Below are 11,448 nucleotides of genomic sequence, written 5' to 3'. Positions count from 1 at the left end.
TTGTGGGAACTGTCGAGTTGTAAAACGATGGCCAACCCAACCCAACCCAACCCAATAAATTCAATTGGGTCGGGTCAGGTTGCTTAATTAATTTACTTTTGTTTTGTTTATAACATGGACCAAAAAAATATTGAAAAATCAAAAATCTTAATTTCAGCACAAATTCAAATCATAATTGAAATAAGTCGTAATTTAATACAAATTTTAAAATTTTATATTATCCAAAGTTTATCTAAAGTCCAAATCCAAATGGAAACCAACAGGTAAGCAAAATGGGAGGATTGAATTGACACCTAAAATCAATGGTTGAGATTGAATATAAAAAATAAGATTTTAATTAATATTTATTAATTTATTATATATATTAATATTAGATTATTAGTATATATATATATAATCTCGGGTCGGGTCGGATTGACCCGGGATTTTCAAAGGTCAACCCGAGACCCGACCCAACCCGGTTGGGTTGGGATTTTTCCAACCCAACCCAACCCAATGTTAGATTCAACCCAATCCAACTGGATTGAGTTGGGTCTGTCAGGTTGGTCGGGTTGTCGGGATCCTTGAACACCCCTACAGTTTTATATATTTTGATGATAAACTTTCAATTTGATCATGTTGGACCCTAAACCTAAATTTGAATGAGGTTTGCAATTTTTACTTTCTATATAATTTTCGCCAATTCACCCACTAATTTTACCAATAACTATAAACAATATAAAAATCTCCAAAAACTCTCTAATTTCAACAAAATCAAAATTTTCACCAAATTAAGTTGGATAGATACACAAAATAAGCCATTGAATAACCATTCCAGAACTCTCAAATTTTAATAGTCATCTCTAATGTCATTTTTCTCTCAAATCCTATCAATTTCATAAACAAATATGTTTTGTGATCGGTTGAATGTGCATAAGAATACATTTTTTTAACAATTCTTCGAACAAAAACTCATCAAATGGTAAAAATTGCAATAGCTCTTAAAATTTAAGGTAAATATTGTCAATGTTATCTAAACTTAAGGTGCAATTTTTCCAAGTTCAAAATAAAAATTGATATTTGTTTTTCTGAACCTTTAGATCACTTGTTTTGAAATCTTATATTCAACTCCATGCTTTAAAACAAAAATTTGTAGGAATTTTTTTAAGGCACTACAATTATTAGGAAATTCAAGGACTGAGATTTAATTTAAACCTAATAAATAATCAAAATTAGGAAAATATGTGTGATTTAGTTGATTTAGTTCAGGTTATAAAAGTGACTTTGAACTTTTGATGGTCTGGGCATGATGGGCCTGCAGCCCAGCCCATTAACTAAGGGAACAAGTTCGATCTGCCGAACGAGCCGTCAGCCCCGTCACAAGCTTTGGCTTTTTTTATTTAATTAAATAAACTACTTTAAAATTAAGATTAAAAGAAAAATTCAATCATGGAAATATGGGAGGAAAGTGAGGGCCTTAATGGATTATTATTATTTGATATTCTTTTAGTACAATCACTTGTAAGGTGGGAATTCAAACTCACGATCTTTTGGTCGGAGACCCATCTCTCAATCAATTAAGCTATGCTCAAGTTGGCGTGATTAGAATATCTATTATTATATTAATAAATAAAGATTTCATACTTTTAAATAATATTAAATAAATATATATATATATAATTAATATTATGTTTACATTTTATTTACATGTTTTTTGGGCACACACTTGATTTTTTTACTCTCATTAAAGTAACGGTGGAGTCCTTGAACTTTGATTTGTAATGATTAATTCTTGCACTTTCAAATTGGTAACAAATTTATCAACTTTCGTATATAACAATTAGTTCTTAGTTTAAAATTTGTAACGATATAGCTCCTACTGTAAAAAAATATCTCATCAAATTAAATGTGATCAATTTTTATAATATAAAACTGCCATCTTTGTGATTTATAAACGCATTTTGTGTTCATCAATTTATCAATCTTCATAAAAATTTTAAAAGACATTTCATAATAGAGACTAAATTGTTTCAAGATTTAAACTTCAAAAACTAAACTATTAATCAATGACTATATTGTGACCCATTTAAAATTATGAGAGTTAAATTGTGACAAATTAAATTTAGAGACTAACTCGTTAATTTAATTAAGTAAAAGTGTACATAAACCAAAAGTATCTCTTAACCTTCGTTTTATATATATATATATATATATATATATTTGATCAATATTTTTAGGGATTATGTCGACGTGGAAGTCATTAACATATAAAATCTCAAAAAAAGAAAAAAAAATGTTATCTTTATCTCCAATTGTTATCCTATTTGAAAGGGAAACTCAAAAAGGAACTTTAGGCTTAAAAAATGGATGGATTGCAGCAATTGGGGATTCCAGTTTTGGGCATTGTTGCAGCTGCAGCCATCACCTTCTATGCCGTAAGCTTTGCAGAGCTTCGAGAGGTACATTCATTTTTCTCCCAAAAACTTTTACATTTTTTATTTTCTATTTCTGTGTTCTCATCCTACAATATTTGTAGTTCGAGTCCATAATCTTAGATTTCGGAGCTTTGGGTATGTGTGTGTGACAATTTTATTCTTGAAGAGTTATAAAACCGTCCTATGTGTGAAGAACTAATGCTATATCTTAATTACTGTTTATTTTGAGATCAGTTTAGGGGATATGTTTGTACTACACTTCTTTTTATTATTGTAATAGAAAACTAATGATCTTTAAAATTGGGGATTGTGAAGAAATCATTCAAAGATTTAGATGAATCAGAAGATGAAAATGGAGGGTTTAAGATGACTTCAAGCTCTAGAGAAAGGCGAGCAAGGAGGAAAGCTGAAAAGGAAGCTAAAAGATAGAAATAATTTCTCTCAATTCATAGGTTTTTTTTTTTTAGCTTGAATTTTACCTAATGCATACTAAGTTACATGTGGAACATAATATGGAAGTACTCATTTGATAATTATGTACTGAATTATTGCTTGTTTCATAGTATATATGCCTTATTCGTTTAGCTCTAGTAGCAATCAAACGTGAACAAACTTCGGATATTCTACCTTCTAAAATAAATAAAAAAAAAGTTTTCAAGTTAGTTGAAGCATAATTGTTTGGTTTGTAAGGAGAATGCAAACAAAATCGAATACTAACTATGGAAGAAAATGATCCATAGTATATAAGAGAGAAAAATTATGAGGTTTTTGGGTGAAACAAAAAACAAAGTCGCGAGAGTTATGCTCAAAGTGGACAATATCATTAATACCTTAACAATAATACCATCAAACATCTGAATTTCAAACATTATATGAATGTACTCACATTTGATTGTGTTATTATTCCTTCAAAAGCATGCACCATTCTTACCACCTTGTTCAGTTTACTTGGCAACAGTCCAATGACTTCTTACAAAGTGGAAAAAAAAAACCAAATATACATGCCCCTATTCTAGTTCTTTGAGAATACCTAATGTTTGAAAAATGTTTCCTACAAAATGTTCACAAATTTTTTTCTTTTGGCAAAAAGTTCATAAATCATTACATTATCGTTTTAAACGCATATTTAGACCAATAAACATGTCAAAAAAATGCAACCTGTCAATTTTTAATTGTACAGGTCAACATGTTTGAATATGTTAATAGAACAATAATTTTATGATACATTAGCTCTATATTAACCCATTTAAATAGACCTCATCAACATTAAAAATGATGAACTATTTATATATTTAGCCAATCATATAAAACCAACATTTTTCATGATATTTGACATCTTTTATGGATTTTGAATAACTCAAAAAACCATTATTACAAGAACTGTATCAGAAAAGGAGCAAGTTTACATTGAAACCTATATTGATACCAGCTTTATTTTGACCCAGAGAATGGTATCTCAGTGCCTTCTCTACAAGAAACCAACTTTTCGCCACCATCAATCAAGCATTTGGCCACAACAGAGGAGGATTTCACTGTTCCTTAGGAGTAGAATATAATCCGATTCCTTCCTTCAGGGCATTCCATTCCTTGTAAGTATTTGCAGCTACCTCTGAGCCTTCAATTCCTTTACTCTCTCTTCAGTAGCCTTCAATGCGTTTCCATAAATGCTGATCAACTGCAAATCAAAACAATGGGGACTAAATTCCCAACAAAAGATGTGGACTTGAAACTCAACCATGCATAATAGTGTAGCTTTCAAGATTACCTCGTCCACTTCTTGAGGAGAGATGATAAATGGTGGAGACATCATTATAGTATCCCCTGCGACACGTACTAGCATACCATTTTTCTGACATTCAGCTCCAAAATATGCACCCACTCCTGTTTTTATCAGGCAAATGACAGGTTGTAACTATAACCTTGTCCAAATCAAGAGCAACAACCATTGAAGTCCGGTTTGATGACCATTTTGTCTTTTATTTTGTCTTTAAAAATTAAGCTTGCTAACACTATTTTCACCCATGTATTTCTATTGTTTTTATTTTTGAAATTGGGCTTAGAATGCAAATGTATTTTTTAAGAAAAGTGAAAACATGCTAAGAAAATTGAAAACAAACAAGCATAATTTTTAAAAATAGAAAACTAAAATCGAAGGGTTATCAAACAAGGCCTAAATTCCTGGGTATTTTATAAAGCCCCTTAAGATGCATGGCTAAAAATGAGAATTCCATAAAACTTAACATACCCCATTCAGGCGGGAATGGATCATTTGGTGATTTGTTGTCTGCAAACTCGGTTCCAAGAATCAAGCCAGTACCCCGTATCTGCAAAACCACAAGTGTAAGGAAATTACTATGCCTTAAACTCATAAACCAAACTTAATTGCTTGAGGAGCTCTTCATACCTCCCCAACGATTGGGCTGTCAGAGAAAGCTTTAAGGCCATCTTGAAACCTCGAGGAGATGCTCTTTACTTGCTCCACAATATTTCTTTCCCTGTAAAAAAATAAAATGAGTTCACATTTATCCTTAAGTGAGTACATAACCATTATGTATAATCCCATTATACTTGAATCAGGATTCCTCACCTCGAACAAAGGATACAGATTAAATCAAATATAAAGTAGGTCCACCCTGTAGAATTTACAGTTTTCTTGTACAAGAAAATGATAAATCCATGAAATGTTTATTCACTTTTAAGGTTTTCCCTTTGTCATTTTCAATCAATGAAAGTATAACCCAGAGAGCTTCAAAGTTTAAGGTAGAATAAGATATTCTTTTCTGGAGAAAATCTTGAAAAATGAGACAGGAAAAGGAACGTACTTGTAGATCTTTAGTGTTTCAATTGCAACAGCACATGAGACGGGGTGTCCAGAATAAGTAAATCCATGAGAAAAGGAACCTGGAAGTAATATTATTGAACAGAAAGAATAGGTAAGTTGCCAGACTTGGAGTTCATTAAAAGTGATAACCAGTTTATTCTGTAACGATATACCTAGCTTATTGCTTTGAGAGTGAATCACATCAGAGATTTCGGGGCTAACCATAACAGCTCCAATAGGCATGTATCCCGAGGAAAGTGCCTGCATAGTCCACTATCAGGCTCAATAAAAACAACAAAAAGCCACGATTAAACAAGATATCTGCCTATGTTGAACAGTCCAAACTTCACCTTTGCAAGAGATACAAGGTCTGGTTTAATGTTGTATTTATCGCATCCAAACATTGTCCCCAATCTTCCAAAGGCACAGATGACCTATAAAAGATAATGAGAAGAGCTTCTGCTTTATGTTTGAACCATGCTTGTAAACAAAGTGAAATGATGAAGATAAAAATTGCAATTAGCATGTACCTCATCAGCAATAAAAAGTATGTCATACTTCTTGACCACAGCTTGGATCTACAACACAAATAAAAATATTGATAACAGAAGCAAAAAACTAAATCATAGTTCACATGTAGACAGTGCAAGCCCATCTATATGTCCATTTTTAGCCTTTTCTTATGCTAGTGTTCAATTACTTTCAGGATATCTTATTTTCTTCTTGTTTCTCGTTCATGTTTACTAGGATTTTAGTTCCATTTTATAATGCCGAGTTAAATCTCTTTCCTATAAGATGGTGTTGCTCAATGAATTTACTTGTGAGAGTTAATTTGCTTTAATTGATTCTTTTAGTTCTGTTCGTGTTTTTATTTGCACAAGATTCATAATCTCAGATCCTCTGAATGAGACCAAGACTGCTAGCAGGAAGCTTAAAGAGAAACATGTAAATTGGTATTGCCAATAGTCCGAACCCATCTTGGTAGAACCAGTAAAAAAAATGAACATTCTATGTGCGTGGAGCTACTATCAAGGATCTCAAGGTTGTGGTAAAACTAAAGTGAGTGATTGAATTACCACCTTCTGAATTATCAGTATGTGGTTTGGTGAGAATCTGAGATTGCCGTCACCTTCTTTTCCACAGTGATGTATTTGATAAACAGTTAAATCTGTTTCACCATTTCATGTTGTACCCTAAAGATGAGTTTGGTCCACAAACAAGGAAACCTGTTGTGGAATCCTACAATGAAATTGTGTTTCCTAATCCATCAGATTTTTTCCCTTTTTGGCTCGTATCCAGAGCCTCCATCTATTGTTGTCCCAGCTTCCTTGATTTTAATTTGCCTAATCTCATCAACATGCTCATGATCGAAGATTGTAGATTCTGTATTAACAGTATGCTTGAGAAGATAACCAAGTGTGATGGGCTAACAGCCTATATTTTCGAAAACCATCTTCTGGTTATGGATATACACAATTTGGAGAGGTTGATGGATTTTATCCATGTAATAATCATGTCTATGAGCTAGTCCTCATAGTTTAGGTTAATGTAAGCATTAATTAATTGAATTTTCTTTTACATCTTTGCAGTTAAAAGTATTTTTTTAATCAAAGTAGGATAAGCTATTCTAGTTTTGCTATCTCACTTATGTTCCTTCAATATTGTGTAAAACTAAAAACATAATGAGAAATGGAAGAAAGAAAGAATCAATAGGCAACTCAACAAGGTAAGTCATTGTACACTTTAAACATTTCAAGATACTAGGAGCTTACCTTATCAAAATAAGTAGCAGGTGGAGGAATCACACCACCAGCCCCCATGACAGGTTCAGCAATGAACGCAGCAATCTGAATTGGAAAATCAGTCACAGTGGAAAAAGGATCAATTATATGGTAATATGCCATATTCCAATACAAAGTAGAGTATTTAAGAGTACCGTCTCTGGTCCCTCCTTGAGTATGAGGTCTTCTAGGTTTTTGGCTAATCTGGTTGAGAACTCTTCCTCTGTCTCACCTGCCATAATGATGGTCACGAGTTAATAGCTGTAAAAATTGGAAATGTTTGAACTAACAGTACAATCCAAGCATAAATCTAAACCTGGAAGATGGTAACGCCAGTAATGTGGACAGTCAGTGTGCAGAACAAATGGAGCTGGAATGTCAAACTTTTGGTGTAAAGCTGGAAGGCTGTGGAAAAATATATTCAAGTAACTATTACATTTAACATTAGATACAGCATGTATTTTCTTCTAACTTCACCTACCCAGTAAGACTGGCTGATATTAATGTTGAACCATGGTACCTGTTAGATTTCGGGGGCAAGAAAAAAAATTAATTAACATAATAAAAAAAATGCTGAAAATCAACATCAGCCAAGTGATTTGAGCATACGCTTTTGAGCGAGCAATGAACTTTTTCTTATTTGGTCTTCCAAGTGCATTGTTATAGTACCATACCAGCTTGACCTATACATATTTTTAAGCAAAAAAAAAACACAACAAGAATTAATTGGTTGCATTTGCTGGAGAGCTTTTAAAGGAAGGCTTTAACAGCTAATAAACCTGGATGTTGTATTCATGTTAGTTTAATCGACTTCTCTTCCTTTATTTGCTCAATGTATTCCGTGGGGAATTAAAATTGAATATTTAAGGAAACGTAGGGACCAATAAGATGATGGTGGTCACATTTAATGGAACTGTGAATTTAGGGTAAATAATTAAACTTCCTCTTTGTAGTTTCACCTCCTTAATGTATTACTTTGTTTAACCAGCTAGCTAAAGCCAAAGAGGCATTGGGTTAATCATTCTTTGTAGATAGTGAGTTGTTGGTCTCCAGTACAAACGGTTCTACACAACACGGAGATTAAAAACCAAGCAAGAATATTCAAATAATTGTTTTTATATATTAAAGAAAGTCCTAACGTAGATATTGTAATAGCAATAATTTGAAATTCTTGTTAAAAGTAAGAAGAACCTGAGTATCATTGGCTTCTGAACCACTGTTTGCAAAAAAGACTTTCCCCATTTTTCTAGCTGTAAACATTTCAAGGAGTTCCTTCGCCAGATCCTGTCATATGAGAACAGAAAATGAAAAATGAGTTTTTTATCCGAAGGAAAAAGCAAAATGTTTAAAGCTGTATGAGATTCCAAAGAAGGTCTAGCAGTATGATTCCAATTAGAGTGATAAAAGGATTGAAAAGCAGGAGAGCAAAATCAATGGAGAGTTCAGTTTTAGATCTTAAAAAGGGTAACAAAAAGGTTAAGGTTACATAAGATACCAGAGAAGGTCTCGTAGTACGATTCCAGAAGGAGTGGTAAAACGGCAAGGTATTCAGTTGGGACGTTGCAGCTGCCACAAGTCGCGGTTCATTTCCTCCTACGAGTTTCCAACATTGCTAATTAGCTTACTAAAAATTGTGAACTTAGAAAAGAAAAGAACTCCTCCAATCATACCAAGATGCATTGTCCTAAAATACCAGTACGTTTTATACCCAGAAATTCTCCAATCCTTTTGTGTTTGCCAGATTCAAACTGCAGACTATTATTTGGAACATTTGAAAGTAAAGAAACTTGAGGTCATGACACGTTTTACACACTAGGAAAGTGGGTGGTGGGCACAGAGGATTTTTAACTTTCTTGGATTCTTCTGAGGCCGATTAACATGTCTGGTTCTCAGGATTACCTGAACCAGCTAGACTGAATTCTAAGAGATTTTAGATACTCCCAAATTATAACTAGAAGTCTAAAATACTCCATATCAGTGTAGTGTATTTCTTTTAAACTCCAAAATATCAAATAAAATTCATATTTAATATATCCCAGAACAAGAGTTCCTTATTAGGCACCACAACATGCTTACTATCAAGTATCTCACCAAAGAAAAAAATCAAAATCATAGATTTTCCTAAAATACAGCTAGGATGATAAACAATGATTGTAAAACTGTTATACCATACCTAAGGCTGTGCACCATAGACCAGCAAGAGAATCAAGGTACTTCCTCCCATCAATGTCATATACATATGAGCCCTGTATCACCATAGAGTTCAAAGTACAATGAACAAACATTACCTTCTCATTAAATCAAAGAGACAAGTCTTCACTTTTATTATCCATTTGATTGTAAGATATCATTAGGCTGATAAAACAAATGAAGGGTACCTCAGATCTTTCTATAATTAGTGGATTAACATCGGTGGTCTGCCATCCAGCAGTAAAAGGTGCAAGCATATCATGCCCCTTAAACCTGTAATTAGAGCATGTTTATGGTCAATGAGAGACTTAATCAAATTTTATTTTTTCTGCAGATGATAGTGTAGTCCAAGCAAGCATTATTATCACAAATCTTACATTAGAACACAAAAAAGGAATAGAGAATGAGCCGTATTGGAAGGCCTAAATAGTTAAAGTTTAACCTTGAATCTTCTTTTTGCACGGAAGCCTCTGTACCGTGTAAGCGGGCCAGGAAGGGAGCCAAGATGACATGTTCCTGTGAAGCTCTACTAGAAGTAGCAACGGCTTTTGTAAAGGTACCAAACTGCAGAAAAAAGAAAGGGTTATATGCTGCTTTATAATTATGCCTACTAATAAGCCACAAAAGAAGAGAAAGAACCACCATCATAATCAAGAAAATTTTTGAACTATTACCAAAAATCAAGATTTTCATTTGAAGGAGAAAAGGCAAAGTAGTTTCACAATTTCCGCTCATGTTGGTTTGCACAGTGGAAACAAGATTATGAAGGTTATAGTAAGAAGCATTAAAAATAGTGAAATTAAGTCACTGGTTTAGACCCTAGTCATTTAACAGATTAAAGAAAATAAGATTTCCCTTGAACTCACGATACAGTATCTTTTCATTTGGAGGTGGGGATTGAAAATTTTGTTGTGAGTCAAACCTATATTGCTCAAAAAACCAACTTCATGAACAACAAAATAATAGAAGAAAAATCTTTGCTTCTAACATTAGTGTTCTAAATTTTAAGTGGCGTATGCTCTCGATTCCTGATATGAACTGGATAGTCTGAAATCATGAATCTAATAGTTATTGAAACAGAGGACGAACAGAGAAAACTAAGTAAAATCTGTCCCCAAAAAAAAAGGGAAGGCCAGTAAGACCCCATTGGTCTTAAACAAGAAAAAAACTGAAAAAGCAGGAGTACTTTTTCAATCAAGCTTTAAGAAATGGTTAAATTATGCCCCGCGTTGAGTGCGACGCTAGTCATTGAATAGATCCATGAAAATAAGGTTTTCCCTGAACTCGAGATACATCATTCATTTGGAGGTGGGAGTTGAAAGTTCAGTTGCAAGTAAAACCCACATTCCTCAAACAACCAAACTGCATGAACAATAAAATAATCAAAGAAAATATTGGCTTCTAATTCTAACATCATTAATCATTAAACTTTTTAAGTGGCAATACGATATTGATTACTGATATGAACTAGGTGATCTGAAATTATGAACACAAAAACAGAGGTCTAACAAAGAAAACTCAAGTAAAGAAAGGAAAAAACCAAAAAGAAAAGGAAAAAGAAGGACCGGTAGAACCCGATTGGTCTTAAACCAGAAAAGGACGGGAGAACTGTTTCAATAATCAAGCTTCACTTCATCATGAGCCTTCCCCCAATGACGTACATAAAAGTGAATAACAATAATTTAATCCGAGTTGGAAAAGCAAAAAACGGCACCAAAAACCCGCGCGAAAATCGAGGAAACGAAACGCCAGGCAATGGAATTAGAATTCAACCCGGCAAATTTCAATTCAATGGAGAAACACGAAAACGATGAACGTCAGAAACAAATAAGAACAAAACCCAGACAAAAACGAAACTGAAGGAGCAGATCAAAGTAGCGATAAGTGAATCAGAAACAGAACTGGGGGATTCGATTTGTACCTGAGACCTGAGAGTGGAACGGAGGAGATGATTGAAGGCCATTGTCGCTATGTCTCCGGAAGAATGCGAGAACAATGGAGCTCAAATGGCTGCAGAGAAACCGGGAGATGAGAGATGAGAGATGAGAGACGAGAGAGAGCCTTCATATTTAAATAAATAAATAAATATAGAGTTGAAAGTTACGACAAAATCGGAACAGATTTATCAGTGGTTTGATATTGAATTCTTTGATCCGTCTCCTTCTCAGCCGCCGACGCATCGCAATCTTCATCTTCTTCGCTAAATAATTTTCCAAAAACCAATAAACAATTTCTTCCATAT

At 33.5% G+C, this 11,448-nt stretch overlaps 2 protein-coding genes across 3 annotated transcripts; one reads left to right on the top strand and one right to left on the bottom strand.

The window, feature by feature from the left end:
- Positions 1-2,246: 2,246 nt before the first annotated feature.
- Positions 2,247-2,998, top strand: LOC111008135 (uncharacterized). The gene is made up of 2 exons (XM_022280734.2): positions 2,247-2,438; positions 2,730-2,998. Exons 1-2 carry the CDS (start codon positions 2,343-2,345, stop codon positions 2,841-2,843), a joined length of 210 nt encoding a protein of 69 aa, XP_022136426.1. The 5' UTR covers positions 2,247-2,342; the 3' UTR covers positions 2,844-2,998.
- A 678-nt stretch (positions 2,999-3,676) lies between these two features.
- LOC111008130 (gamma aminobutyrate transaminase 1, mitochondrial) lies at positions 3,677-11,448 on the bottom strand. Of its 2 annotated transcripts, XM_022280727.2 has the most exons (20): positions 11,311-11,448; positions 11,128-11,216; positions 9,649-9,770; positions 9,395-9,479; positions 9,190-9,262; positions 8,512-8,609; positions 8,208-8,300; positions 7,626-7,699; positions 7,498-7,536; positions 7,333-7,421; positions 7,172-7,248; positions 7,008-7,082; positions 5,766-5,813; positions 5,586-5,669; positions 5,409-5,496; positions 5,237-5,315; positions 4,819-4,909; positions 4,660-4,738; positions 4,180-4,295; positions 3,677-4,089 (listed from the first exon to the last, which is right to left on the bottom strand). In XM_022280727.2, exons 2-20 carry the CDS (start codon positions 11,167-11,169, stop codon positions 4,018-4,020), a joined length of 1,524 nt encoding a protein of 507 aa, XP_022136419.1. In that variant the 5' UTR covers positions 11,170-11,216; positions 11,311-11,448; the 3' UTR covers positions 3,677-4,017. The 2 variants fall into 2 exon arrangements, with proteins under 2 accessions (XP_022136419.1, XP_022136418.1); XM_022280726.2 differs by lacking the exon at positions 11,311-11,448 and having other exon boundaries at positions 11,128-11,286.

Source organism: Momordica charantia (assembly GCF_013281855.1).
Source record: "Momordica charantia cultivar OHB3-1 chromosome 10 unlocalized genomic scaffold, Mcharantia_2.0 BLBB01000010.1, whole genome shotgun sequence".
Taxonomy (NCBI): domain Eukaryota; kingdom Viridiplantae; phylum Streptophyta; class Magnoliopsida; order Cucurbitales; family Cucurbitaceae; genus Momordica; species Momordica charantia.
Note: the sequence above shows the minus strand (reverse complement) of the source record. Positions and strands in the feature narration are given on the sequence as shown.

Excerpts from the sequence above, each read along its gene's own strand:
- LOC111008130 (XM_022280727.2), bottom strand. The coding sequence starts at position 11,169 with ATGGCCTTCAATCATCTCCTCCGTTCCACTCTCAGGTCTCAG. Across the intron at positions 8,301-8,511 it reads GTACTACGAGACCTTCTCTG|GATCTGGCGAAGGAACTCCT; the intron begins GTATCTTATGTA and ends CTCATATGACAG. Across the intron at positions 5,670-5,765 it reads TACTTTTTATTGCTGATGAG|GTCATCTGTGCCTTTGGAAG; the intron begins GTACATGCTAAT and ends TATCTTTTATAG.
- LOC111008135 (XM_022280734.2), top strand. The coding sequence starts at position 2,343 with ATGGATGGATTGCAGCAATTGGGGATTCCAGTTTTGGGCATTGTTGCA. Across the intron at positions 2,439-2,729 it reads GCTTTGCAGAGCTTCGAGAG|AAATCATTCAAAGATTTAGA; the intron begins GTACATTCATTT and ends GGGATTGTGAAG.